General features: G+C 39.9%; 1 protein-coding gene across 11 annotated transcripts in view; it reads right to left on the bottom strand.

The window, feature by feature from the left end:
• MAPK10 (mitogen-activated protein kinase 10) overlaps window positions 1-14191 on the bottom strand; it is a 123328-nt gene that overhangs the window by 11747 nt on the left and 97390 nt on the right. For all 11 annotated transcript variants that reach the window (XM_051618802.1, XM_051618800.1, XM_051618801.1 and 8 more), the window contains 2 exons: window positions 4951-5133; window positions 2733-2857 (listed from right to left, as the gene is read on the bottom strand). In XM_051618802.1, the coding sequence (XP_051474762.1) occupies window positions 2733-2857; window positions 4951-5133 (308 nt within the window). The remainder of the gene's footprint in view (window positions 1-2732; window positions 2858-4950; window positions 5134-14191) is intronic.

Raw genomic sequence — 14191 nt, 5'->3', positions numbered from 1 at the left:
AGTTCAAATGTTGTTATATAGGTAAATATCTCAACATGAGAGGAATAAATATAGTAACTGTTTAAAAGTGGAACTGAGACGGTTTCTGTATATGACATAAAGGAAGAAGGAACCTTTAACTGAAATATAAACCAGAAGTAAGGTCTGTAGGTTCCTAGTCTGATTTTGCAATAGATTTCCTGTGTAATATTAGTAAATACTACTTTTCCCCTTTCAACTCTGGTTTCTCTACATATAAATTAAGTGTGAAGAATGATAACAGATTTCAACAGTTCCTAAAACCTCATGAATTCCACACAACCCTAAATGCACAGCATCTGTATGTTTTGATGGTTTTTTTTAAAAAAAACACGTATTTTGGTTCTAACTGGTTGAATGCAGAGATTATCTTAACTATGAGTAACACTATTCACATTAATTTCAGGGCAAAGATGTATGCTCTGGAGAATCTAACATGGTGACTTTATGATCAAAGATACTGTGGCAAGCTGATTGGGCTCAAAAGAAGCTGGCTAACTAGGTTAGTGTGTTACACACAAGAATTTCCTCAAAATCTAGCTTAAACACTCACAGGTGAGCTTAAAAACTGTGCAAGGTCTGTTCCTAAATGTAAAGATAACAACTGTTTCAGAGCTATTAAGGGCTTTGGATGTGGTTTGGTTTTGTGCAGGAGTCTGTAGGGAAGTCAGAGTGCTGTTGGTGTAACCTCCTGCTGTTAGTGACTAGCAACTACCACATTTAATAACATATTCTCTTCCTCTCTGTATCAGGAAATCATAATATGGCATTTAAGGCCAATCAGAGAGTTTAATGCTGTTACACATCAGGGGAGAAAGGGTATCACATTCCTACCATTTGTGTTAGAGTCTTTGCCCATTAGAACGAGACATCATAGTTTTACTGCTCCCATTCAGTCTGTGAAACACCATAAACTTTCAATGGCCTTATAAAAAAGGACTCACTGTCTCACTGGTCTGCATTTCAACTGGACAGGGCTATTTTATCTGTTCCCCTCACATTCATAATGCTATATATCTGGGCAGATAAAGAGGATCATTACCTCCAGGCTCAACTTTGACACCCAACTCTCTGTGTTTTCCCTGAACTGTCCTCAGTGCTCTTCACACGCAGCGACACTCCATGATATCCCAACAGCCTGCTTCCAAATTCCTGGCACTTTCAATGCTTTCAGGTACCTGCCCTCCTAGGCCTCAGAACCAAAGGAACACTGTACAGCAGATGTCTGGCTGCTTCTGATGAAGCCATTTACTGGGGAGAAAAAGTAATCTAAGTAGACAGCTGAGTTAACCAAATCCCCCACAGTGCTCTACTGGTTGAAAATGCCATCTTGTTTAATATCTCTGCATCCTAATTTCAGTGTTATCTATACTGTACAGGATTATTGATTTGGATATTGGAAGGAATCCTGCCTCATGAACTATGGGAGGAGGACTCAAGAAAAGAAACAACCATCACCCCACCACCAAATCTTTAGTCACATGATGAAAGACCTCAATCTATGGAAAAGTGCTTATCAAGTCCTACAAAAGAGAGGGTGCAGTGAAAGCAGGCAGATGCAACACAGGGCAGGCTTCTAAGTCCCAGTGGGACCATCAAGAAAACTGGTGGGAAGTTAAGCACAAGGCAAGTGACCAAAAGCATCTCCATCACTCATGTTCCCATCACGCTCTTCTCAGGTTCCCTGGCCCACACATCTGCAGGTCAGTCTGTGAAAAAGCAGGGTTGCTTCATAGAGCCTCCTCATGCTGCAAATCCTAAAGCAGAATCCTAAAGAGACAGTCCCTGAAAATGTACCAGGGTGAACAGATGGAAATTTAGAATGTTAACCTCACAATAACTGTGCAAAGACCAAGGTGCATGAAGAGAACAGAGAGTTGTACAAAAAGATGCAGTTCAGACAAAGATGCAAACTACAGGTAACTGGGACAACAGGGAGCATTTGTAGTTGAACATTTCAAGGGGCTGTTCCTTCCCCACAGGACATCCTCTGTTCTTTGAGGTGCTACAGGAACAATGACAGTTTAGTTTCCCACTGCTTTACACCTACTGTAGACATTTACTGAGCAATGATATGCAGACAACAGTGAAAAGGCAAGAAATGTGATTTGATGGTGTATGGCACCATATTTGTACAGGTATCTATAGTGTTAGGTGATGCACATGAGAGCCAAATGCCTCCAGGAACTAGAATGTAATTACTGCAGGCTTTTGAAAGCTAGTGGGCTCATTAGATTCCAGCCAATTCACCTGGCAGGCAAGCCAAGTAATTATTATTCCTGCTTTTACAGTCATGTTCCAGAGAAAGGAGGTGGTTTGTTCTAGATAACGTGAGGACTCTCTGGTAGAATCAGATACTAAAACATTGTCTCTTCAGCCATAGATGTACCCCTGATCTCTGTCTGCATAAGAGGACAGTAATAAGAGGTTTAACATCAGCTGTAATTCCGGGCAGGAAGGTTGGGGTGAGTGAGTGGCTATGGGGCTGGTTCTTTGTTGCTGGGTGGGCCCAAACCAGGACAGACAGTTAGTGTAACAAAGAGATACATCCTGTCCCTGCAGATCTCACTTGACAGAAATCCAAAGACCACCACCGGTCACACCAACATAAGTTTCTTGGCAGCATGCTCGTTCTCAAGCTGCTGCAAAGCAGCAGGTATCTCTGAGTCCTGTCTGCATTCAGTGTCTGAAGTCAGGAGTTAAGCCTCACTTACCGCCTCCACTTCTGCTGGGTCATACCAGACATTAATGTATGGATGCTGTAAGGCTTCATCTACTGATATTCGCTTGGCCGGATCAATGACCAGCATCTTGGATAAAAGGTCCCTGGCTTGGCTGGCTAGAACAATGAAAACAGATAAACACAGTATTAGTACCAAAAAGTCACTGCCTCCAGAGGAGGGGCAGTTGGGCTAGGAAATCAACAATGACACAACCCTTTTAGAGGTGGCAGGCACTTCTGCCTCTTGGCTTGTTAGAGGAAGAACTCCTCAGTCACTGTTTGAGGTCGGATTCATTAGGAAGGTGCCAACATCAGGGTTGGGACCCTAAGTCCTCTAACAAGCTTCAATGAGATGCTGAATGCAGATTCTGTGTAAAATAACATGCCCAGGAAAAATGTGCTTCAGGTATCTCTAACAGTGCCAGGATCAGAAAACAAAAGCTCACAACATGAAGTCTAAACTCATGGCTCTTCTAAACCAAAGCCAGAAACTTTCAGGTACTCTTACTGTGGCTCATAAAACATCCCAACTTTTCTGTACATTTTAAAGGTTTTCACCTTAGCCTGCTGGGAGGCATTAAATATTTCAGTGAGGTATAGGTAGAAGGCTTATCTTAGGGTATCCCATTGAAGCAATAACTTCCCATCTGGAGGCTGGATCAATACACACTGGTCTGGAAGTACCTCAGAAATGCTGAAGTCTTGTTTGTCCAAACAACAAAGTTTAAATTAGTGGGACACTTCCTCCACTACAAAAATGCACAGTCTTACAAATACATTGAGTTTTATGTTGCAACATTGATTTATTTTACCTGATAATATAGCCCATTGTGCCTATCAGGCCACAAATTAATCCTTCTAGTGTTTTGTTTGTAATGTTTAAATGAATATCATACCATCTAAAGCCATGTAAAAAACCAAACAACATATATATCTAGTATTACTATCAATGTAGTGTTCTAAGCTCTTTCATGCTCAAAATTATTTCCTGTGTAAATGAGAAAGAAAGTCAAAGGAAAAAGAATGCAAAGAGATGTAAGTAAAAAAATATTATTAGGTATCACATCAGACATGGGTGAGTAAAAGTAGTATCTAATTAAACTATTATGGTGAAATATATAGGCAGGGCATGGGATGATACAATGATGCACAAGCAGAATTTTTTTAATGCACTGTTTCTTGTTCTGTAATTAACTCTTACAAACTGGCATTCTGTATGCTCAAATGCATGTGCTTCCTGTATCCAAAAGACAATGGCACTGTTTGGACAGTCATTTCTACTCATTACTTCCGAATCCAAGAAAATTCTGTTACTGAATTTTAATGTAGTAGGGGTGTAAAACTCTGTGTATCCAAAAGCATCTACTCAGAGCTTTCACTTTGCTCCCAGTCGCCTTGCTATGAAACAGCTGTTAACTGGAAGAGTATTCTGGGTAATGTAATGACATGCAAATGGCAAATGACTGAAAACCACTAAGTGCCAGCACCGTAAGTGGCCCCAAGTCCTCAAGTGGTGCAAAACTGATGCCCAGTACAAGCGTGCAGGGGTTCCAGAGCCGTAACAAGAAATCCTTTTGATACTAAGCACACATTCATCACTCTGTCCAAATGAAGGTCAATGCCCTGTTTAAGTAAAACTAGATTTCAATCCACTATGAAAATCACTGCAGCTTCTATTTTACAGGGGTATATCTAGTCACGCTGTAATTAAATTAGTGCTCTACTTCACATAGCCAGACAGACTCTCAGCATTTTTTAAAAGAAGAAATCCACCTGTAGCAGCTACTAAACCTCAGCTGCATCAGGGCCATTTTGGTTGACATTGTCAACACCTTTCTCTTGTCTAGTAAAGGTAGAGCTATGAGGCAGGCACCTGGCTGAACTGAGTTTGCAACTGAAACAAAACAGTGCAACCACTGAGACCTTCCAATGGAAATTCTACTGTTACTCTGTGTTTAAGAGTAAAGGAACACCTCAGTTTCTCCATCACACGGAAAACCACAGGGATAGGCTCAACACATCAGTGATAATACGTGTTCCCTTGGCTGCACCAGGGTCTCCAAAAATCATTTCCAAAACCAGCCTCTCAGCTGAGCAAAGCTCATGCAGTCATTCATCACAGCGACTAAATGCATTGAAAGGGCGTGCAATCAGAGAGAAGGAAAACTGTAGCTGTTGACATGTGAACCATGTCCCTTTGTCAGACATACCTTTGAGTTTGTTGTGTTCTGAGTCAGCTGGGAAGAGAGAGTCTGGAAAAAGTTTGGGGAAAGTGAGGCCAGTGTACTTGGGTCTGTTCTCAACGTAGTTCCGTACCGTCGGCTGCAGCTTCTTCATGAATTCTGGACAGGGTGTTCCCAGCTGCTCAATAACTTTATTCCACTGATCAATATCTGAACGTGAGTAGTTAAGGAAAACAAACCACAAACCCCAGTGTAGTGTCCTGACATCTCTGTTTGAGTGTTCTCTGGGAATCCTCAGAGGCGTTTAACTCCCTTCATATCATCTTTGCAGTCACCACATTTTTTCATCATGAGGCCTCCAGCTCCTGCAGCCTGCAAAGGGCAAAACTCTCTCTCACAACTATAGTTACTCAGGGCATTATGCAACCTTAAAGCCACCACCGTGGAAGAACCCACAGCTTCCTCTCTTCGGGTCAACTCATTACTATGGTTATTTCTAACTTGCAACCCAATCAGTTGCACCCCCTTGTTTTTACTCTCTCCAGTAACTTTACTGATGCTCATTTTGCTCAAACCACCCACCCATCAACCCGTCCAAAGCCATTTGTTTGGTTTTCATAAGAATTCCCTGGGACTGCTTTTCTATAGACAAATGATGCCTCAGGTACAGACAGATGTTCCTCTTCACCTGCAAATGTGACAACTTCATTGCTCAACTGTTACTGTCTTGATAAGAAACAGGATCTCATGCTTAAAAAGAGATTGTCTTACAGGCAATTTGTACTGAGCTTTTTGTTTTGCTTTGGTGTTGTTTTTTGGTTTTCTGGAGAAAACAATTAGGCATCTGATAAGTGTTCTGTAGCTCTTATGGCCATGTTCAGAACAAGCCTTACTGCACCCAGTTTTTCTTATACTATTATTAAACCAATGTCTATAAATCCAGTACCATGTCTACATCACAGTGCTATGGATCTGATGACAACATAAAAAAGGAAGAGTCCATGCAGCCATGGGTACAGTGATGCTAAGAAATATGATGAAGGGAGCTTTATTAAGAACATACTGCAAATAAAAAGCTTTTAAAAAACAAACATTAAAAGTGTTTCAGCACATAGTTGTTTTGGGTTTTTAACTGTTCTTCTAAGTTATTATTGTCATGAGTGTCTTAAGTGTGGAGATATATTCCCAAATACTAATGACTGTTCATCACAAACTAGGAGAGAAGTAAGCTTAACAGAATGAGGGGAACAAGTAAGAAAAAGTCAGGAAAAGAGCAGCTCTTTGATGCAGTAACAATTTCAGATTTTGAAAGAAGTGTCCTAGGTGAGGAAAAGGGAAACTTGGGATTTTCAAATACCTTCAAAAAATCAAGACAGGTAATTTTGGTTCACCGGAACAATCGTAATTTGAACAAAAATACAATCATTCATTTTAAAATTGCAGCTTTACTAATCCAAAGTGTTTAAAGGAAAGGAAAGAATTTAAACATATGCTTTCAGAATGCTGAAACAGTGTTTTGAATGGTTTTCATTTCAACTGAAAAAGGTTGCTAGAAATAGCAGTGGTCTGTAAGTAGTTTAATAACTTTCACTTTTTAAACTAAATCAATGTTTATGTAGAACAACCCCTCACATACACACACACTCCACAGGTTGTATGTATCTTGTGTTTCCCATGGAAAAATACCTTTTTATGAACAGAAAAGTAAAGAATTGCAACCAGAATAAAGTTATCCAAGACTATAGCTGCTCAAAGAGTAGCTTGAATGTTTCATTAAACATTTAATTTTAAAATGAAGTGTTTTGACACTTTAAACTTGTATTCAAGTTAACACACCTAGTTGTTAGCTGACTGGACTATTTCAGAAGCAGGTCTTTTGAAGCAACTTGAAAATCTAGGGTGTGTAAATGCTTTGCAGAGAAGAACAAAGAATACAGAAGTTCAGGTGCTGTTAGTTGTGCTGAGAGAAGGTAAATGGGTGAGAAAACCAAGGTATAAAAGCCTCACTGAAGCATTCTCTGTGCAGATTGATTGAAGGGCATTTGATAAATGGAGAGCCAAATATAGGACTTCCTTCAAAGCAGATGTCAGAAGCTTTCACAGAGCAGGTTAGGCATCTCTAAGGCTTTTAATGAAGGCACTTACAGAACACTGTGGGACCTGGACATGTTGAGAGGGCAGATACAGTAAGATGTGATGCATGTGATACAGGAGAAGTGTAAAAGCAGATCCCAGAATAGGGCCTCCATGGTGGGAACCAGTGTCAGTCGTGATGGAGAGGGGAGGAGGAGGATCCTCAGACAACGGGGCAGTGCCCACTACACACACTCCTTCTAAGCTGACAGAAGGGAGAGAGAACAGGCAGACAGGCAACCACCCACAACTGGAAGATTTGAAGGGATGGAAGAAGTTTCATGAGTCATAAGTGCAAAGATGACAGCCAAAGCCAAGGGAGCTGGCAGAGCCACTATGTTCCACTCCTTCACTAGCCTTGATTTGCAGAAGGACAGCACTGGAGCTTTTGCAACCCTGACCAGCAATAAGGAATAAAAATGTCAGGCTTTACGTCAGAGCAATTTCAAGGACTGGTTTTGAGTAAATTAATAACCTGAATGGGTAATCGTGCTTCTTTACTGTATTATTTCTGACTTGGGTTGTTCAAATACTGCCAAAACCCTTGGATATATATCTTAATTCACTCTTCATATATATCTATGCACACACACACAAAATTGATGTGATGGGAGCACTCAGGACATGGTTTTGTCCTAATATTAGCAATAGCAAAACCATTCCCAGCAAGAGCAGGTGGAGACTGACCATTTTTCAGCCAGATGCACACATATATTTTCTCTCTAGTATTGTTTTTCCCCTTTTCCAGGCCTTACTACCACTGCACTATATTCTTAAGTCAGATACAGGAAAATGTGCAAGAATGTAGCAACATTCTTGCTCAACACTGGTTTGGCTCCATTTAATTGTTATGTTTGATGGTTGAAATGGATCTGGTTGTAATGGATCTGTGGTGCAACTGAGGGTAAGAGGTTGTACCCATCAAGGGGCAAGATTAAAAACAGTTTTGAAAAAAATCTGAAGTCTCCCTATTGAAGCAAAGAGAAGACATTTTCTCTAGCTAACGGGCAGGATTAAATCCAGCAGTTCTTCAGAAAACAAATGTTACTGTACAACAGTCCTAATGTGAATCAAAACCTGCTGTAGGTTACATTAACCAATGAGTGATTCTGACTAAAGAAGTTACTTGCACACCAACTAAAAAAAATTTTTCTACCAGATAATGATCACTTAACTCTGACAAGAGATTTCCCAAGGTCAAAAAAGACTAACCTGTGTTGAGTGAAAAGACGTAAAGAAAATCTTCTGCTAACAGAAGACCCTGTGTTTCCCCTTGAAATTAAGCAAATGTTGGATAGACTGGATATTTGAAAGAATTACAACCCAAAACACTGGCAGATAAATGTCTGCTTTAAAGCTGTTTGGATCACCTCAGCTGTCCCCTGCCCCAAACAGGACCAAGGGAAAATGATCAACTGTTCACAACACAATGTGTCTGACTCGAGACAGAAGGAAGGATCTAAGCTGGGTTTGGTTAGTTTGTCCTTGGCACTAACACTGCAGCATTTTTACTGACACTGAGATGGCCAAAATTACAGCAAAGAAACGTATTTAAGGACACAGTTCTAAAATGTGTATCTTCTGAATGAAGATGTATCATTGAGTGAGGCCTCAGGTTGCCTTTTCTCTTTGCACTCTAATACTGTCTTAAGGATTGCTCTCCTTTGCTTTCTGAATACTTGGTTAATTACTTGGAAAATGACCAGAATCTGAACTGCCAAGGAAGGGACTTACTTTTCTAAAGCAAATGCACAACATTTTTAATAGCAAAAAGAGTATCTGAAATGCACAATAAAGTATTTATATTGGGAAAAACAGATTTCACAGCAAAGTAATCTAGTCAAAGGTACAGGTGGGAAGTTTACTGTTAGTTTTGCTTCTGTTCCCATGAATTTAATGTGTGTTTGGTATTTCAGAAGTGTGAATTAAGGACCACCATTTTATTCCTTCAGTTGGCCTGCAGGCTTTCATTTCTGCAGGTATTCAAACAACTGAGGCAATAAATGGAGCTTGGCTATAAGGGAAAACTTACAATTCTTCTCATTCCTATAGTTGTATAAATTAATAGCTTGTGATTAAAAATTTAGACAAGAAGTTATTGTCTTTATACTTAAGCTAGCTAGCCTTAAAATGGCAATTTTTCTTTTTCCATCTCATGTTATGTCTGTGATTAATTTTTTTTTTTTTTTGAGGAAAGGATTTTATTATGTTCAACAGCAAGGTTTGCAGGAGGAGTGAATGTTTGCAGTAGGATGTGTCAGTTCTACTGCAATACAAATAAGAACATGCTACAATGTATGTATAGTTAAGACAGTTCACTCTTCCCTAGTAGTCAGAGACCTGTCAGAGCTCACCTGTTTAACCTTTAGCAGTAACTTACTCTTATCATTCATGTTTCTTTTCCTGAAAAAGGGAGGTGGGGGCTGGAAAAGTCTCCTGTTGCAAATTTAACAGTCAGCTGATCACTAGAAACCAACCATCACTTTTCCACACTACTCTGAAATGTGACTGTGGTAGGAAAGCCTACTCCCAAAACCCTCCTCAGGCAGTATCTGTGGGCTGTGACGTGGAAAGCAATTCTGCCAAAATGCCTGTTAATAACAGAGCTTTTGGAATTGCACTGGACGGTGGTGGTGATGGAGGGAAATCATACTTCCCTACACAGCACACAGAACTTCACTTCCTTCACCAATTAAGCAGCACACTCATGCAAGCTTTACTGGAGTAGGATTTGCTCTTTCTGGCTAAATGTGCTTCTTCTGGAGATGGGTAGGACTGGGGCACGTCCAATCTTGCTTGTGTTAATGCAGGCACAAGGAAAACAAGATGGACATGGAGCTCTTCTTAACAGACATGGTGAGCTTCATCTCTTTTCCATCTCAAAATCTCAAAACCACCTTTCTGAAAGTTTTCTCCTTTTTTGTTGTTCTGCCAACAAAAACTGACTGCATTGCTTCAGGTTCAAATTGTTTATGCTCTTAACTTGTCAAAATTAGAGTAAGTACTACAAGCAGTTCTGTATTTCTCTGCCCAACACCAAACTGATGCATCAACTCTGAAGCTGACAGCTCAACTCATTTTCATGTTGTTTCATTTTTTGGAATTTTGCCTTTTTTTAATCTGTGACTAAAAACCAAATTAGCCAACTTCACTGTGGGAGACGTGTTAGATACCTACTTTTTCCCACGGTCCCATAATTTACATACCAATGTCAACATGGTTTACAAAAAAGCACCCCAAATAAACTGAAAACACCAGCATCTGACAAGACAGCAAGTGCAAAGCATTTTGTGTGCCAAGGTAAACAGAAGAATGTGGCATTTCTAAAAATTAGACTGTAACAGAAAATATTCTGCAACATTATGAACAGTAGTTGCTATTTATATGCCATAAAAGAACATGTGGCAATAAAAATAGCATGTAGCACATAAAATCCCTTTTAAAAGATCATTGGGAAGTTAGAAGAAAGCAGTGTTGGTTGTGTAGCTGTGGTTAAACTTTTGGATGCATTTCTATGATTACACCTCCACTACAATTTTCAACAGCTATTTTTATTTAGCTGGCACTTGTTGCTGAGCATCTTTGCTTACACAGCAGCAAGCAAATCAGTGCTCAGTGGATAGTGCAGACACTGCAGCACAGGATTGCAATCTTGCCCTTGGGTAAGTATTACCATTTCTCTCATGGATGCTTTCTCACCGTTGCAGGGTCTCCTTGTCCTGTTCCAGGCTGCCTCTAGGCTTCTACAATTTACTGTTGCAGTACACTTCTGTGCAACATGCACACCTGGATGCACAATGATCATGTACCTAGCCTAGCAGACAGCCTATAAGCATTATTAGCATTATTAAATACCTTCTAAATGAACTGTAAAGCTGTGCCTAAAATACTCTACATCCCAATCTCTGTGACATGCACGACTGCAGTTGTGGAATAAGGCTCTGGAAGTGATAACTTGTCTGGCTATCTGTGATTTATGCTGAGAGAAGCTGACATCCTACTAGCCTAACACTTCTCTACTGAATATATACTTGTCTCCCTGTAAGCATTCCCAAATACAGATTTTAGAGGCACATTGTCTGCCCAAAATACATTCAGCAGTTTAAAAAAAAATAATTTAAAAATCCATGTATAACTACCACTTTCACAGCTCCCCAGAGGCCTAAGGCACCTTCTTAACTCCTTCAGATCATTTATGCAGTGGTGAGAAGAGAGTAACAGTTTCCCTCATAAAATTTTGAGAACAACACAAGGAACAAGAGTCAACTCTCAGGTACTGTTACCTTTCCCAATTGCTCCTCAGGCAACACAAGAAACCATGCTGCCATTTTCTCCTTGCTTGAGGCACAAGTATATCCAAGCTTCATGACCTTAGTTTCTCTGTAAGCAGAACTACTGCTGTCAACCTTAGGAAGAGGCTTCATATAAAATTTAAAAAAACCCAACCACCCCACAAATTAACTGCACCATTAACTGCATTGTGTGTATATACCAAAAATGGTAGAGAAACAGTAAAATTTCAAGGATCAGTGAAGATCCAAAGGATTTTTGATACTGCAGAGCAACCTGGAGCTTAAAAAAGAGGTGGATTCTGTTCTGAACTCCATCCAAGCCATTTCAGGGAACTGAAATGTGGAGTGGAACAGAGCTACAGCCTAGCTAAGCACTCCACTCCACACTTAAAAGGCATTTCCTATTTTTCTGCTTGTGAATTTTCCACCACCAAGTCAGATGGCTCTGTTGTGCTACAGAAGCTGTTTCAGTTAGCTGAACACACATTCTCTAAACAGGAACAACAGCAAATGACCTACACTCCTTCACTGCTGGGAAATGGCAAATGGCAAATTTTGCAGTCGTACTTATGACTGACAGTGCATCTTGTGAATATTCAGTCTTTCCAAAACTGCTTCTCACAGTTATTTATGCATTAAAATGGATGCAAATTAGTATGAAATGCTCTTCAAATCACAGTGTGGTAGTGAAATGAAGCACTGCCTGTGAAGAAAAAATTGCTGAAAACAAACTCTGGTACACTGCCAGTCTTAGCCCATTTTCTGTCAAAGAGGAAGCTTGTTTTCTTTTTTCAAGAAACAGATTTCTAATCACTCTTTCCCTTCTATACTTAAATACATCCTTAAGAATGCTGCCCTCAGGGTCTCAGAGCTCACAGTTCCTGCTGATGGAATTAAACAGCTGCCCAACTCCATCACACGTGTGAAGGAATAATTTTTTTAACTGAAATGCTGAGTATTTTCTGTGCAGATTTAAGGATGAAGATGGCATGAGGTCACCCATCTCAGCAGGCTGGGGCTGCCCTTGCAAATTTCTGACTGGTTTCAGCTGCACAGAGCAGCACAGGAATGAGAAGTGGCAAAGCCCTGCCAGTTCCTGCTCAGCAGCAGGGAAAAGGTGGGGAGGATGGATTTGGAGAAGTGGCTTTAAGGAGGGGTGCTCAGCTCCCTGAAAGAAAGCAAGGGCACATCCTTCTCTGTCCATAAAAACATAAAATGCAGTGCAAATTGAGCAATGTATTATAAATACAAATGAACTAAATTACAGAACAATCCCAAACAAAACAGCAGCTGGTAATGCCAAATTCTGTGGGGCCATTGCAATAGTAAATAGCACATAATAGTTTAATTCTAGAGGTTTTGTGTGATTTCTGTTTAAAAACTATGCAGCTGTGTCAAATAAACCAGTTTTTGATGTGCTATATAGGACATGTTCAGTTCTTTTGGTACTGACTTGGGGATTTCTTTAAATTATCTATTACAAAATGTATGTCTATTAACATAAAACCAGTTGTGACTGAACTATGCTTACCCTCACACTTCCATTTCTCACTCCACATGCAGAGAAAACAAGCAAAGCCTGGGCCAAATCTGCATGGAGCACAAATAGGTGCTAATGAGTTACATTAACACGTAGAAGGTAATTATTTACTTTCAAGTATACAGATGAGATGTGCTCCAGATCATACAAGTTTTAGCATTCATTTCAGTATACATAGGATCACCCAACATTTTGGTCAAAACATAAATCAGAATCTTACTAGACAAAGCTGTGAAACAAATATTATTGCCTACTTCCATTTCTTTAAATGCTTTTCAGTTGCTACTTTTCCCACATTTTTCTCAAAATATTAAACCCTTAAAAGTGAGAATGAGACCAAAAGTGAAGTGTTAAACTGAATGGGTAAGTAAGGGTATATATGTACACACACAAATATATCTAAGTTCCACAACAATGAAGAAAGCCTGGAAACCCTCTATCACCTAAGTACAGGGCTTAAATTGGAAGGAAAACCTGTACACACATTATCTCCATTTCTCAGTTGTGTAATTCTACAAACCACAAATCACTGGAGTTAGACCACGCATGCAAGGATCTCAGTTGCTGTTGTGCACAAGAAGAAACCACTTTCACAAGCTGATAAATAATAAAGTACTTGTCAAAGCTTTAATAAACCATCAAAGAAAGTAAGTCCTAAATGCAAAATGGTCTCTAGGGAAAATGTACATATACCTAGCCCTCTTGGACTGCTTGTCCACTGATTTAAGGCATTTCTCTATAAACCACTTCTTGTTGATGTCAAAATTACATTCCACTTTCACATAACAGCTACATGTACTTAAATAAGGATGACAGACTGAAGTCCACTGCAACAGCTCTCAAGGAAATTCCCAAAATTTTGAATCATCAAATCCCTACAAATTTAAGTGATGATTTTTGTCTTGGGAAGCAGAAGTCAGACCCAAACTGAAGCCATTCCCTGCTTTCCTACTTCACTACCAATTGCAGAGCAAAGAAGCAATTTCTGAAAGTCATGTCTGAGTCAATCATCCCTTCTTCCTAAAATGCAGAACCTCTCACAAACCATCCTGAGGTAATCAGTGACTTGTGCCTACTATTCCACAACTTGAACTTAAAACCCCCCTGTCATTTATGAAACTACCCCATCTGCCAATCAGTAAAGGGACATCTGTATCAACAAAACTAAGAACAAGTGGTCACTGGCTACAGAAAGTGATTTTGATGAACCACGCAGGAGGATGTTTTCTGTCTTCTTATGCTTGCTGTAGTTTCCACCTAAGACTTTTACTGAGGCAGTAATGGTTTACTGACATTTCTGCTT

The sequence above is a fragment of the Apus apus genome, chromosome 4 (assembly GCF_020740795.1).
Source record: "Apus apus isolate bApuApu2 chromosome 4, bApuApu2.pri.cur, whole genome shotgun sequence".
Taxonomy (NCBI): Eukaryota; Metazoa; Chordata; class Aves; order Apodiformes; family Apodidae; genus Apus; species Apus apus.
Note: the sequence above shows the minus strand (reverse complement) of the source record. Positions and strands in the feature narration are given on the sequence as shown.